At 44.0% G+C, this 15,426-nt stretch overlaps 2 protein-coding genes across 6 annotated transcripts in view; both read left to right on the top strand.

Annotated features, from left to right (window-relative positions):
• The first annotated feature begins 597 nt into the window (after positions 1 to 597).
• LOC6588068 (ruvB-like helicase 1) lies at positions 598 to 2,248 on the top strand. The gene is made up of 3 exons (XM_002012849.2): positions 598 to 1,499; positions 1,562 to 1,760; positions 1,822 to 2,248. The coding sequence occupies exons 1-3, from the start codon at positions 683 to 685 to the stop codon at positions 2,174 to 2,176; spliced, it is 1,371 nt and encodes a 456-aa protein (XP_002012885.2). The 5' UTR covers positions 598 to 682; the 3' UTR covers positions 2,177 to 2,248.
• Positions 2,249 to 2,563: 315 nt separating this feature from the next.
• LOC6587836 (flocculation protein FLO11) overlaps positions 2,564 to 15,426 on the top strand; it is a 55,695-nt gene continuing 42,832 nt past the window's right edge. For all 5 annotated transcript variants that reach the window (XM_026991125.1, XM_026991116.1, XM_026991108.1 and 2 more), the window contains exon 1: positions 2,564 to 3,128. The gene's annotated coding sequence lies outside the window, so the exon portion shown is untranslated. The remainder of the gene's footprint in view (positions 3,129 to 15,426) is intronic.

Genomic DNA, 15,426 nt, shown 5'->3' with positions numbered 1-15,426 from the left:
GTGGCTCTGTCGTAGTTGCTTTATATACAAAATTCAGCTTGTAATGTGACCGTTCGTGTTGCGCTTTCTTACTCTCATAAGGTACTCTAGAGATGGCCAAAAGTAATAGACAATGAAAATCAGCACGAAAAAACACGAAACACGAAACGGTATAAATTTAATTTTCTGCAAAAGTTTTCATTGGAATTGTATTATTTTGTTAAACATAATATACACACATACATAAATTGAGCCGGGATTTTACATCTGTCAAAAAATCCCAACGTTCCCCCGGGATGTGACAGTGTGCCTATTGAATAAATACAATTTTTCAACACAAATTGCGAACAACAATTAAAAACAATAAAATATATATAATTAATTAATAGGTTCCAGCTTATTTTAAATTAAAAATTTTAAATATAGCGTGCACACGTATTCTCACACATTTTAAAGCCGGGAGCTGGGAACTGTCGCAGGCAATTCTATTGGTACGTTCTCTTTGTATCAGCTGGTGAACATTCGATACATCAAATTATACGCTGACTTGAAATCGATGTATCGATAGTATTATCGAAAAACAAAGTGTGCTTCGCACCGGCAACCAATTTTCGTTTTGACTTGTTTAATCAATATCACGCCTGACTTCACAATCGTACTGGTGAAAAATAACAACTAGCAGAGCAGCAATAAACAGAGCAAAATGAAAATCGAGGAAGTAAAGAGTACTGTGCGCACACAGCGCATTGCCGCCCACAGCCACGTGAAGGGCCTGGGCCTGGACGAAGCCGGCTCGGCCTTGCAGAGCGCCGCTGGCCTGGTGGGCCAAAAGGCAGCCCGCGAAGCGGCTGGCATAGTCGTGGACCTGATCAAGTCGAAGAAGATGGCCGGACGTGCTCTCCTCCTGGCCGGGCCACCAGGCACTGGAAAGACCGCCATCGCCCTCGCCATAGCCCAGGAGCTGGGAAACAAGGTGCCCTTCTGTCCGATGGTGGGCTCCGAGGTGTTCAGCAATGAGATCAAGAAGACGGAGGTGCTCATGGAGAACTTTCGCCGCTCCATTGGTTTGCGCATTCGCGAGACCAAGGAGGTCTACGAGGGCGAGGTGACGGAGCTGACTCCCGTGGAGACGGAGAACCCAATGGGAGGCTACGGCAAGACCATCAGCAACGTAGTGATTGGCCTCAAGACTGCCAAGGGCACCAAGCAGCTGAAGCTGGACCCCAGCATCTTCGATGCCCTGCAGAAAGAGAAGGTTGAGGTGGGCGATGTCATCTACATTGAGGCCAATAGCGGTGCAGTGAAGCGTCAGGGACGCAGCGACACTTTTGCCACAGAGTTCGACCTCGAGACCGAGGAGTATGTGCCCCTGCCCAAGGGCGATGTCCACAAGAAGAAGGAGGTCATACAGGATGTAACCCTGCACGATTTGGATGTGGCCAATGCCCGTCCCCAGGGCGGCCAGGACGTGCTCTCAATGGTGGGGCAGCTGATGAAGCCCAAGAAGACGGAAATTACAGGTGAGTTGGTCAAGAGTCTTGGATGCGTATAATATAAGTAATCCCTCGCTTTCTGTATGCAGATAAGTTGCGCATGGAGATCAACAAGGTAGTCAACAAATACATCGATCAGGGCATTGCGGAGCTGGTGCCTGGAGTTCTGTTCATCGATGAGATTCACATGCTAGATCTGGAGACGTTCACTTATCTACACAAGTCCCTGGAGTCGCCGATTGCTCCCATTGTGATCTTTGCCACCAATCGGGGACGCTGCGTCATTCGGTGAGTGTGCACTCTGCTGCACTCTATCGGTTATCCACTATAATAGATTTTTTCCCTGCAGTGGCACCACCGACATTGTCTCGCCCCATGGCATTCCCTTGGATCTGCTCGATCGCTTGCTAATCATCCGCACCCTTCTTTACTCCACCTCGGATATGGAGCAGATCATCAAATTGCGCGCCCAGACCGAGGGCCTGCAGCTGGAGGACCCGGCCTTTGCACGCCTCAGCGAGATTGGAACCAGCTCGACGCTGCGCTATGCCGTCCAGCTGCTGACGCCGGCCCATCAGATGTGCAAGGTTAATGGACGCACTCTGATCACCAAGGACGACATTGAGGATGTGCACTCGCTGTTCCTCGACGCCAAGCGCTCATCGAAGCATCTTTCCGAGAAGAATAACAAGTTTATGTTGTAATTTTATCATATCCACAATAATTATGTTTCCATTTATACGGAGTTAACAGTAAAACTTAAATTTAAATGTTAACTGAGACTTTTGGCGGCCTATTTATGTCCCTGCTGTGCACACCAGGGATGGGTACATACCAAAAACCACAGCTGGATTATATATTTTGGTAAAAATGATTTTGAATATTTTATTTTAATTTTGAATTAGCTTCAAAATGCTGTTTTAATTGTATGCAAGCAAAAGACGACGAATTTGTTTTATTTTTAGAGCCCCACCCTATGTAGATATACCATGCCCATATGTGAAACCACACCTTATGAAAAATTTTACCATGGAGCAAAAAAGTCTCCCCATGTTGGGGCCCTCTCTGTAATTTTCCAATTTTCGACGTGGTTGGGTCGCTGGAGCGCATGCAAACATTTCGGTGGCGCAACCGATAAAAGCTCTGCTCGTCGCGTAGGTGTGTGCTTATATACATACATAGGGGCCTCGTGTCGACGCCGGTTGCATTAACGTTTTTGGTGCGTTGCGCCGCGTACTTCTGCTGACCGCCTGATTGTTTTGCCTGTGTGTTTATCCTCCCATACACACGGACACAAACACGGACCGGACGGACACACACAAGCGTAATGTGAAATCATAATAAAGTGTAACATACCGTTATAGTTATTACATGTGTGCGTGTGCAATAAATAATATTTGTGTGGAATCGAAAAGCCGGATTGTGTTTTGGTGCCTGCAAAAGCCTGTGCGATGGCAGGATCTTTGTAAAATGGAAACATTTGCAGGCGGCCTTTGGATGAATGAACAGCAACAACACAGAATCGGCGGCAGCTAGAACGAAACACCCACAGACAGACAAACAGAGAGAGAGAGAGGGCGCGCTAGAGAGAGCCAAACAAACGTAGTAAGCAGACAGCTAGCCAGCCAGCCACCAAAACAACAAAGAGAATATAAGGTAAGTGCGTGAGTAATTGTGGGTGTGCGTGGGTATACCCATGTGCATGTGTGTATGTGTGTGGAAGCCGCACCTCCCCAATCAGACGGCAAATTAGCGGTAGCAATGCCTGTGAGTGTGTGCGTGGGTGCTTGTTACACTTTTTTTGGCATTAACTGTTATTATTATTTAAGTATCAAGCAAGAAACGAGAGATTACATAATTTCGGTGTTTCTTTGGCGCCCCCCTTTGTTGTTTTGGCTGTAGCACAACTCTGCAAAAGAAAGCGAAAGTAAGAAGCGGCCGGGGCTTCTGGTCGATCGCTCTTCATTCGTATTGGAATTCCTAGATAATTGCGCTCTCCGCTTTGGCCAGCATTTTCTTGCCGTTCTGCTTTGTGCTTTTTGTTTGTTTTATTTATGAATGAGATTACTAAATTAATTTCTGATTTTGATTTTTGTGCGTAACCAGTTGCACGACTCTCAGTCCCACTGATTAATGTCTCCGTCCCGCTTCCCCACATGTGGCCATAAATCAAATCGAAATTCCGCAAAAAAAAAAAGCGAGATGAAAGATGGCACGATGAACTCCCGCACTGCTTGCTCAGGCAGGGCAGCAACAGCAATAGCAGCTGCAGCTGCGCTTCTCCGTCAACCATACAAAAGCGGTTTTTATGTGGAAATTTTTAAAGGCGAAAATTTGTTGGCCAAAAAGCATAAAACAGACATTTTTATCGCCCACTCTCGTCTTAGCAGCTCGCTCGCGCTCTCTCTCTCTCTATCTCTCTCTCTCCCTCTCTCTCTCTCTCTGTTGAGATCTTATTTCTCGCTGTCTACGAACACAAACAATTTCAAGGTTCCGTTAACATTTTCTTCTCTTTTGAGACCGTACGTGATTTATTTAGTGTGACCACATTTGATCTTTATTAATTACGTTAATTACGGTTTACAAATTAAATAATGCAAATAACCTTTTAATCAGAATTACAATTATGATTATTGAAGAGTATTCGCATATCGTAGGCACCCGCCGAAATTTTTCTCTTCTGCTTCCACTTCCACTTTTCGTTCATTTCATTTCATTATACCAAAAATATTTTGACCCAACCAAAACGGCCAGTACATATACAAAGCCACATGCATACAAACGACTTGAGCGTGGCAGTGTTGACGTTAATGAACAACAATAATAACAATAATGTTATGTATGTACATTTTTGCACGGCAACAACAAAACGCAGGCTACACAATTTAACCGCACATCCGTACCCTGGAATGGTAAAGTACCCTTCGACCTCTGAACTTCTACAAACTTATGAACTTATATCTCCGCGAATCGTATGAAAGTTGTGTCACGATTTTCTGTGTGCAATTCCAGATGCAGGGTATCTGAAGCTTCGGCTACCGCAACCCACCTTACACTCTTTTGTTGTTGTTGTATTGCAGTGGATAGTTTTTTTTTTTTTTTTTTTTTTTTGGCACGACTTGTGCCAGCGCGGGGGTCTGGGTCTGGGCAATAAGACGAATTTATGCTTGTCCATTTGCCTGCAATTAGTTTCGAGAAGTCAACAGCGCGGTAATATTTAGTTGTGGTTGTTGCTATTGCTTTCTGCCTTACACTAAGCTACTTAACGTCACAGCCGTCGCTCTCGTAGTTATTTATTGTCTGCCTTTGCTGCCTGCGCTGCGTCGGCAATTTGCATTTGCTGAAAAGCTTTTTCTAATATACCCTTGCCGAGAATGCAATGATTATGACTACGCACATAAGGAGGAACTTTGTACGCAGTAGCTATAATCTTTTGTGTTTCTTTATATCTAATCAAAATTTAATAAAATCAGATGAAAAGGATAGTATCTTATATATACACATATGTACATATGTACATACATATGTATGTATTAGCGCCAGATAAACGGTCAATTGAATAGGGTATCAAATTAGTCGGCACTCAAAACAGCATTTTTTCTTGTTGAATTTTTTTCTGCTTTTTTGCGATATGCTTTGGTGTAATTGTTTGCCCTTCGGAAGGTTGTTCCCTGAGCGGTGCGGGGTTTCTTTTCAATTGGAGCTGCAACGCCCACATGATGAGGCGGAGAGCGAGCTGTGAGCAATTCTAAAAAACATTTGTTGGCCCAAACAAAAGCAACAGCTGCGTTCTGTCGCTGCCTCTGTGGCGAACGTCCATTGTGAATGTGCAGCAGCAGCCAGCAGCCTTGTAAGCGCCACCCACACAAAGCCAGCGCCAGCAGTAGCGGAGACCACACAAAAATTTGTATAGTCAAAGCATTGCAAAGACATCCAAAGACAAACACCAACACGCAAAATGTGTGCATGTTTGTATGTATGTATGTACATATATGAAAGAGCTGTACCACCAACTATGACGTGAGCAGCAGAGAGTCTCAGCAGCTGGCTGTCAAAGTCGCCTACGCTTCAAGTCGCGCTTTAAAAGCGTCATTTGCTCAGCTGAGCGCGTCTCACCCTTGCCAACTCACTCTCTACTTCTTCGCACTCTTCTGCTCTGATGCTTTGTGACGTTCCTGGGCTTTCAGCGTGCGCTCATCTCTGCTTGAGATTTCTTCTCTTATGTTCATTAAGTACTGTCTAAACTAAGGCAGTACTTGAGCGTTTCGTCCATACATTGAGTATCGTAGGTAATGGAAATTGATTGATTGATTAGATTTGGGTGTGAGAACTTTGGGGTTCATACATTTTACTCATTCTGTTAGAATATCATTTAACTGAGAACTAAAACCTTAGACAAAGCTTCTATAAAACATAGCACCTATCATTGCAACGGCAATGATACTGCTGTGTCGTTTGGCCGGTACTTATGTTTCAGTTGGCAGCTGTAAATGGGGAACTTTGTTATGCTCCGCACAGCGTGCAATTTCAATCTTTCGTATTCATTTCATTGCACTTTGGGCCACACCACAACAATGTGAGCCACAGAAACAGAAACAGCAGCACAAACAGCAACAGCAACATTAGCAGCAGAGTGAGCGAAACAACAAAAATACTGCCGACAGCATAAACTTTGGCATTTCTGCTCTTGCTTCTGTGGCTGCTTCTTCCCGTCTTGGGTCTTCTTCTTTGCTAACCTTGTGCCAAAAAAGAGAAATTGAAAAACAACACAAGAAAAACTTGCAACAGAAAATGTTTCTAACACAATTTTCAACTTGCCTTCAGCGGAAAGAGTGTGTGATGGGTGCGGAGGGGCTGGTGTGGAGTTGAATGACAGATACAGACCAGAGCAGTGAAAATTGAGTGTGTCCGAAAAGTACTTTACTTGTTGTTGGTGTTGTTTTTTGTTTTTTTTTTGGCTAGACAAACGGTTACGCTTGAGCTGGGCCGCTAGATGGCGCCCAGCGGTTGGCCAAGCATGCAACACGTTCTTAATTAATTTCTCATTTCAGCCATTAGGCCATTAGCCAGAGAGAATCGTTCGATCGACACCTTTTCCTGTCCATGTTTGCTTGAGCTTATGGAGAGCTGTGTGTGCCTGTGTGTGTGTGTGTGGGCGAGACTTCTGCTGACTTGGGCAGCGATAAATGAGTGAGTGGGCCCGTTATAAGCGATGCGGTGAGTCAACTGCCGCCCTCTTACTCTCTTCCTCTCGTACTCACTGCAAACAAAAGCCTACACAGTGGTCATTCGCATATCAGTACAGGAAAATTAGGTACAGAAGACATGAAGTAACTCGTACTTTGAACAAAATATGTCCCGCTAAGATGAATTAACAAACATGATAAGCTTGACTGTCCGAATGCTCAGAATTACAGCTAAGAACTCGAGTTTTTCATGTAGGTAGGTAATGGTCAAAATCTTTGGAATAGAGGTGCTTTAACTTCTGAGGGACCACTGTAGCCGATCGATAAGCACCAAAACAGTGCTTGACTTTGTCTTGGCTACACTCGTACGAGTATACGTGCCGATAAGGTGCCTGTAAATATTTGCAAACAATTGAGTGCTTCACCTGAACTCTCATATATGTATGTATCTTTCTCTCGCTAGCACTCGGGTTTTTTTTCTTGACTGTGTCACTCCACCTCTCTGCAAGTCGAGTGGGGGGCCTTTGGCTGCCTTAAAGTCTGCGCTTATCAACGAATTTTCACTACGTCTCAATTTGCTCATTGCCGCACCTTTACCGCATAAGCAGCAACAGCAACAACAACAACAACGAAGTGAAGAAGAAACAGAAGAAGAGCCGCCAGCAACAAACACGAAGAAGAGCAAGAAGAAGTGCCCAAAAATTGCATGATTCATGTGCTTGGCATGTCGCAGCGCAGTCGACGCTGGCGTTGACTTCGCTGCTTTCGCTTTGCTGCGGTTAGGTTGGGTACTATGGGGTGGGGTGTCACAGTGGGGTGGGTTAGGGTGAGGTGCGATGTGGGGTCGTCTGTTTCTGCCGGCTGCTCTGCTTGTTAATTTTAATTGATTTTAATTTGATTTGCCTAAAGAGAATTGTGTTTACGCCGAAGTCAGCGTTTTTTTTTTTAGAGTGATAAAAGCTTCTATCTCTTCTATATTTTCGCCTCTCTTTTGAATCCTTCAAATAAATTGCATTTTTGAGTGCATATCAAGGGAGGCGGAGGAGAGCACCAGGATAGATGACCTACTTACGTCTTAGAAAAATGTTACTCGGCAAAATATTTTACTTAAATATTACAGAAGCAAACCGCTGCATGCATTGCCCACCCACACAAATGCTACCATAGAAACAAACACTCTTGAGAGCTGTCCCAGCTGTACCAATCTCTCTATCTTGGTCTATCTCTGCCTCTCTCTTGGTTTCGTTTGCCAACGCTCTCTTGAGGATCTTTCACCTGCACTTTGTTAGCTCGTTGAGGTGCCTGCCGGGAGACTTGAGTGGCTGCACCCGACTTGGCCTCAGCTTTGCCTCTCCCGTTGCTTGTGGGCTTAATGAAATCCGTACACACACATATGCATCTGCACATGGATTTGCTGAAATGCTCAGAAACCGTTCCTTGCTCTTTCATATACCCTTCCTGCTCTGGGGTGCTCTGACTTCGATCAGAATTTGGTCTGCAGGGACAAAAGAATTTGAGCCCTCATTAAGTGCAATACGTTTAAGTTTGACTTTAAGTTGAATGTTTTACAACTGCATTTCAAAGGGTATCTAGAGCCCCCTTCCTCCGGTCGTCTTTAATGCATTTTTCCGCAGTCTGTTGTCAGTCAAGCAGCGAAGTAGAAGTCGCTGAGATGAGTTGTTGGTGTGCATCAGTGTGCATATGTGAGAGAGTTGAGAGCGATGTGCAGTCAGGCATCGACATGCTTTTGTTGCCTCTCATGTCTTTTGTTGCTTTTATCCTGGCCATAAAGTTCAAGGAGCTGCCTGGAATGGAATTTTGCCATCCGCCTCGCCTCGCCCCAACCCCGCCTCCGTCTCCGTCTTGCTTGTATACATTTCTTAAGGCTTCTTCTTCTGAGCTTTAGCTGGACGTGAACCGCAGCAGGACACGGATAGGATGCCTGGAATGCATTTTTATGCGCATTATTAAGTCGGATGGGGGTATTGGGTCAGGGACTGGCACTGGCACTGGCACTGCCCCTGCCACAGAGAGAGAGAGAGAGAAAGAAATCGCTTTGGCTCTTAAGTGAAGCGTTTAGAAGTATTTATTGTGAATTCTTCGAATGGTTTTTGGCCCCCCCCTTCAAAGGAGAGCATAGAAGAAAATTTACGAGCTGGAAATTTGCAATGCAATGCAATTACGGGAAAGTGGTATTATTAAAAGGCAGTTCCTTGCTGGTGCTGGAAAGAATTTACTAATTGAAATCGATTCGGAGAAGACGAGTGCAGCTCCTTCTTAATTCACTCAACTAGAAATTAGTTCTGGGAGAGTAGAGCATGCAGTGCAAGAGACGGAAAGTATAGCATAACAAAGAGAGCAAAGCTTACTCTCTTAAGGCAGATCTTGTGGTAAACCAAAAGCAAAAGATAAGCTCAAATTCAAAGAGAATGAAAAAGGCTTAAGTGTAAAGCTCTTTAATGAGTATCACAAAAGAGAACGACAAAAAAGAAAAGATCTACAAGGAAATGAACACAAAAACAAGGCTTGAGGAAATGCACTCTTCCAACCAATTTGAGCGAAAATGTATGATTGAGCTTTTACATTTTTGCAAGTTCATTCATGTCATTCATTTTTTCCGCCGCACATTAAGTGTGACTTTGGTTAGTTTGTGTTCACTCATCCATCCAATGCATTTCGTTTCGGAGTTCAACGGCTAACAGGAGGCCAACAATTTGCCGCAAATTTTCTCATACCCCAACTGCCTGATGGGCCTTGACAGGTGAAGGGGGAGGTGAAAGAACAGCGGCGCCGAAAAGCGCAACGTCCAGTTGAGCAAAAAAATATACATACATATGTCCACGGGCAGGGCTGCCATCCCAAGCCACACACATCACGGGCGCCCCATCATATGCAATCATTTTAAATCTGGGCAAAAATGCAGCCACTTTGCCATGCAACGCTCATCAAAAAAGATGCGAATCGAAATACATACATATGTATGTACATATGTGCCACATAAACAAAACTACACACACACACACACACACACCAATATATGTACAAATATATAAAAAACAAATTTATATGTATCGCATATATGGGTTATACGATGGGGCTGCCATTGGGCGGTGCATATGCAAATAAAATAAGTCACAGCAAAAAGCAGCGAGAAATTGGCAACGAGGCTTTAAATACCCTTGCAAAACTACAATTTCGATTGGGTGGGGTACATGGAAATTTACATAAATTTGAAGAAAGAAAGGTTTATACAATTTTGAGATACATCAGATCTAGATCGAGTTTTGAAAAAATTTGGTCAGAAATGCTGAAAATAACAGTAGGTAGGGTATAAAAAGAGCAAAACGCTTGAAGGATGGGAGAGTTCTCTCTCCTCCACCTACGCTCCTCTCTCTCCCCCTCTCTTTCACTCCATTCGAGTGCCTGCCTGCTGATGAGTGCGGCAAATATGCAAAGCTCACACACACACACACACACACACATACGAATGTACATGCAGCTGCAGACTTTTGGCATTGCCTTGCGGTTCTTTGGAGAAAAGTGCGGAAGGGAGAGAGAGAGAGGACCAGCAGGCAGTGCTTTGCTGAGTGAAGAGTGTGGAGAAGGCAGCGGCAGGTCTTTCGCTTGGAATCCTAAAATGCTTAGCGTGGCAAAATCAATTTGATGCCATTTGTTAAAACGCTTTATGCGCCTCTGTGAGCGGCTTCTGTATGTGTGTAAGCATTAAATATGTATGCATTTGAGCACTGAATTTCGAGAGAGGGATTTTTCGGTAAAGTGCTGGCAACGACAACGAAATCTTGAGTCTGATGGAATAACGGAACAAAAGGAAAATGTTTAGCTCCGTTTCTTAAGCTACACTTTACGGCATTAATCCTTCCTCCAGGGTATCATGACTGTCGTTTCGGGGTTTCCTCCATTTTATGCTTCTTTTTCGTGACTACTGCAGAGTCTTTGTGTTTGTGTTTAGCGCTCAAATATCGGTCAAGGCTGGGGCAATGCTGGGGCAGCCAGCGAGCGCACATTTAGGCGACGTTTAGCTGTCGCCTCAGCCTCTGCCTCTGCCTCATTTTGAGCGAAATATGCCACTAAATCCACACGTTTGACGTTGCAGCAAGCTCGTCCACGTCCACGCCCACGCCCACGCCTACGCCTACGACCACGCTCATGCTCACGACTCGTCGCTCGCTGGTTCGCTCACCTGTGATATCACGCTGCTGGCGTTAATGACATTTCAGCAGTGCTCCTCCACCACCTTGCCCCCTGTTCCTGCCGCGTGGCCATGCCTGGCGTACTTTCTGTGCATGCCAAGGGGAAAAAGCCAAAGAATAATAAGGTCAAGGATAGTTCTGGCAACCATATGGCGCACGCCATGCCCTTCCATGGGGCATGGCTGGGGGGGGCCCTGCCCCAGACACAATTTCGGGTCTTTTGGGGCGATTCCCGTTTCCCGTTTCTCCCGTGGGCGTGACAGTGTTTAGCCCTGATTAAGTGCCACAAAATCCTGCCTGCCCCAAATGTCCGATGGCAGCAGTAGTAGTCGGTCGCGTGTCTGTTGTTGCAACGAAATTGCATTTGTTTTGTGCTGCGGCGGGCCGTCACATTTGAGCCGGAAGTTTGCGTGAGCTCTAGGGGAGGGGAGGGGAGGGGAACGAAAAAACGGAAACAAGGCAGTAACTGTGGGCGTGGCTGTAATGCTATTTCGTTGATAAATGGAGGGGCGACTTTTATTTTTAGCCAAAAACATAAATAAATAAAAGAGAAAGAGCCGAAAAGATAGGGTAGGATCAAGCGATCAATACGGTACCCAATAATGGGATTATTTTAGATTTAAATATAGGATATAATTACCCTTAATTGAATGTCTAGAAATAATTACAGTTCTCAAAGATAATTGTTGCCATCTCCTAGGAATCCTTGAACAAATAAGTTTATAAAATTAACAAAGAAACCATTGGGGGGGGGGGCTTCCTTATAGCTGAGCTCCTTAAAACGACTTTGAACAACTTTAATGTCTCTCTCTCTCTCTCTCTCTCCCTCTCTCTCTCGACTGACTGTTGTCGTTCTCACTCACTTGATGCCTGGGATGGAAATTGAAACTGGAGATGGATGGGGTTAAGGATGGGGATGGGGCTGACAACTTGGGCCAAGTGTATGCAAAACGTTGCCACTTAACATAAATACGACAGTTTATACTAGGTACTCGTAGTATGTTGTTTATGTTATTTATTTCACAGAGCAATTTGGTTAGGGTAAACTGTTTGCCAGAGCGACTGGATCAGATTAATCAGGGTTGTATCATTTATCTATCAGTAGATAATATTTATTTAGGCACTTTATCCGGAAGGGATTCAAAGTACAGACGAACCCTAAAGAGGCCACTGGGCCACCAATCGTTCCACGTTCCACATTCCACTGTTCCATTCTTAAATGAAATTGATTCGTTGCACGAATTTCCCATAAGCGAACGGATACATTCTCAATGATAGAATTGTGTGTGTGTTTTCTTTCAATAAAATACGAAAAAGATAAGATACACGAAGGGTATGTATAGATAATAGTTGTAGCTTTAAATTGAATCCCATCCTCTCATTAAATGGCGAAACTTTTCAACCACTGGGGGGAACCACAAGACGAGTGCACTCGACTACACCTGCCAGCCCTTCAGGCTCTTTGGCTCTGCTCGCGGCTGTATCCATTGTGAACCTTATCAATTAGCGGCGCCCCAGAGTGGAGCTCAGAGGAGCTCTCAAATTAATGCGGCATGCATAATCCTGTGGAGCGTGATTACCGCGGTGGCGGCAAACGCTAACGCTAACCCGCAACCCACGGCCGCCACCGACATGGCCATCAGCAGAAGGCTTTGATTAATTATATGATCCGTGTTTTGGTTGGACCCTCCCCCCCCCCCCCCCATCCCTTGGCTTGCGGCTGCTGTGAAATTAATTAACTCGAAATGAGACACAAAACCAAAGAGGGAAGAGGAGGGGGAGAGTCCTGTCCAGCTGTTACGCATTCGGAAGTGCCTCAAAGCAAACATAATTGGGCTCTACCCCCTCCCCGAGTCCCCATTTTGTGGCCAACGCGAAAACTTATTGTAAACCAACAAACCAGCAAACAAATCGCGCAATCAGCTCGAAAGCAGCTGCAAGAAGTTGCTCGACAAATTCAACTACCGAGTATCAATGCGCCCTATTGAAAAGTGCTCGAAGTGCAGCCTGTCCTGCCCCCCCACTGCCACTGCCACTGCCCTGCCCCACTGTAGCCGTAGCTGGGAAACCACAAAATTTGATGTAATCCCATTTAAGCAAGCTGCTTTTCAGCAGTTGATTTGGTTTGCTTTGGCTTTGGCTTTGCCTTGGGGCGTGCCCAAAATCTGCTATCAACACTTGTTTATAGAGCAGATCTCTCTCTCTCTCTCTCTCTCTGCCCTGCCACTCCCCTTCTTTCGGTGGAGAGATGTTCCATCTGAGGAAAAGCAATTCAAGGCTAACGCATTTGTCGTCTGAGTATTGCCACTGCCACGGCTGCTGCATCTGCTTCTGGTCTCTGGTCTCTGGTCTCCTTCTTTTTGGCACTTTTTTTGGTTCTGCTGCTGCTGCTGCTGCTGCATCTAGTGGCGTCTCTTAATCCATTTGCTGCATTGCCAGTCACGCCCACCAGCATATACACGCCTTGGCAATAAAACTTTTACCCCAGCCCTAGCCCTAGCCCTAGCCCTAGCCCATTCTTTCGCCCAAGGCCCTAACTTTCTTCTTCGTGCAAGAGTGGCTGCAATTTTTCCTCAACGACCAAAAAGGCGCTGATGGCAACGACGAAAGCGAAGGAGGAGGACCACGCTTGAGGCTGTCGTCAATGAGCTTTACTCAGCGACGACAGTGGCATCAGCTACCCTGTAGGAGTAGGCAGACATGCATTTGGGGTGTATTAGGCAAGGGGATAATAAGGCAAAAGGGTTTAATAATAATAATAATAATTAAATTACAAAAAATACGTAAATAAATTATAAATTGCAATGAAAATTTTTATAAATAATAATGTAAATAAAATTTACAAATTTCAATATTTCTTTGAATCCTCTTTCGATTATTACCTATCAATATCATAAAGGTAGTTCTCCAGGATGTTTTTTGGAGTTTCTTCTTCTTTTCTCTCGTTTACAAAAAACTAATTTTTGTCACTATAAAAAATACATTTTTTGGCATAATTTTATTTATAATTAATGTTTCAAATACCTATTTATACCTGTGTTTATATACCTATTTATTTTTTCTATTTTATTTTTTGTATTATTATTATTTTTTTTTTTTTAATCTATTTTATTTTTTGTATTATTATTTTTTTTATATTTTTGTATTTATAGTATTTTTTATATTTTTTTATTTATAGTATTTTTTTATATTTATTATTTTATTTGTTTTTGTTTTGTCTATTCAAATTATGTTTCAACAAATACAAAACTGTAATAAATACCTATTTCTGTTATAATACGTATTGTGCGACATGCGGCAGCTCCCCTCTGCTTAAATTTCGATCTCCCACCTTGTAGGGTATGCCTGCAGTCCATCATCTCACGCAACCCGTATCTTTTTCCTGTTTATTTCATACTATTTACTTGAATTCGTTTCTTCAATTTATTTTCGGACTGACCTACATTGATGGCTGGCTGCCTGGCGGGCGGCTTGGCTTTGGCCACACATCTCTGTGTGTGTCTCCGCATCCCACAGTCCACATCCCACATCCCATCTGCCGAATCTCAAGAACTCTTGGCTGAACGCTTTGGCCAAATAGAACTAGAACGTCATACGATTTTTGATTATAACGTCAATGAGGCGGCGACACGATGCTCACAGCTGCTCTTGGCTGCTGTCGATGTCTGTCACCTCCTTTGTAGCGACATTTCTCGTTTTTTTTTTTTTAATATAACAGAAATAAAGTGAAAATAAACATTCGAAATGGTTGACAGCTGGAAAAACTGAGTAAAAGAATACAAAATCAGAAGAAAAAGTTTGTAAATGATAAAAGATACCCTTGAGAGAGATACTGTGAGAAAGGAGACTTAGACTAAATTTGAAATACATTTTTAGGGTACAAAAATCGGAGTTGAAACGAATTTTTTGGTTTTGGAATATAAGAAGAGACCGACAAAGAGGTCTTTAATATGTATCTTCGTGGAATGATGTGTTCCATTGCTGTACAAATGTCCCCTAGGTGAACAGACACAAAGACCTTTTACCACGAGAGTTGCGGGTTTTCTTACCAAGAAATATCAGCATACGATGCAGATGGAGATGGAATCAGAGAGAAATAATCTGGAATCTGGAATCTAGAATCTGGATTTGCCTCAACAGTCGAACAAATCTGTAGCTGGACAAACAGATACTCGAGTACTTTAGAGGATTTGCAATGTGCGCGTCTACTTTTGATGCATACCCACCCCCACCCCCACGCCCACCCCCCAAAAGGGGTACACAAGGACATACAAAAGCTGTCGAATAATGTTGTCTGGCGACAAAAGTTTGCTCTTTGTTCTCTCTCTCTCTCTCTCTCTCTCTAAAAAAGGGAAGGGAGTTCTCTACCCCTGTACTACTCTTTTTTTTTTGTATCCCCCCTTCCGCCTCTGGGCAATGGCTTCTCATCTGTCTTTTGTTCTCTCTCTCCTCTCTCCTCTCTCTCTCTCTTTGCATTTGTGGCTTACGGTAGCTCTTTCATTCTCGTGTCTCTTTTCATTCGCCATCTCTTTTGTGGCTCTTCTTTCCACCTCTCTT

Source organism: Drosophila persimilis, unplaced genomic scaffold (genome assembly GCF_003286085.1).
Source record: "Drosophila persimilis strain 14011-0111.01,24,50 unplaced genomic scaffold, DperRS2 tig00000000-arrow-pilon, whole genome shotgun sequence".
Classification (NCBI taxonomy): Eukaryota; Metazoa; Arthropoda; class Insecta; order Diptera; family Drosophilidae; genus Drosophila; species Drosophila persimilis.
This window is presented reverse-complemented; position numbering and strand designations above follow the sequence as displayed.

Coding starts and splice junctions, on each gene's coding strand:
- LOC6588068 (XM_002012849.2), top strand. CDS start 683: ATGAAAATCGAGGAAGTAAAGAGTACTGTGCGCACACAGCGCATTGCC. Junction 1,500..1,561: donor CAAGAAGACGGAAATTACAG/GTGAGTTGGTCA, acceptor TTCTGTATGCAG/ATAAGTTGCGCATGGAGATC. Junction 1,761..1,821: donor CGGGGACGCTGCGTCATTCG/GTGAGTGTGCAC, acceptor TTTTCCCTGCAG/TGGCACCACCGACATTGTCT.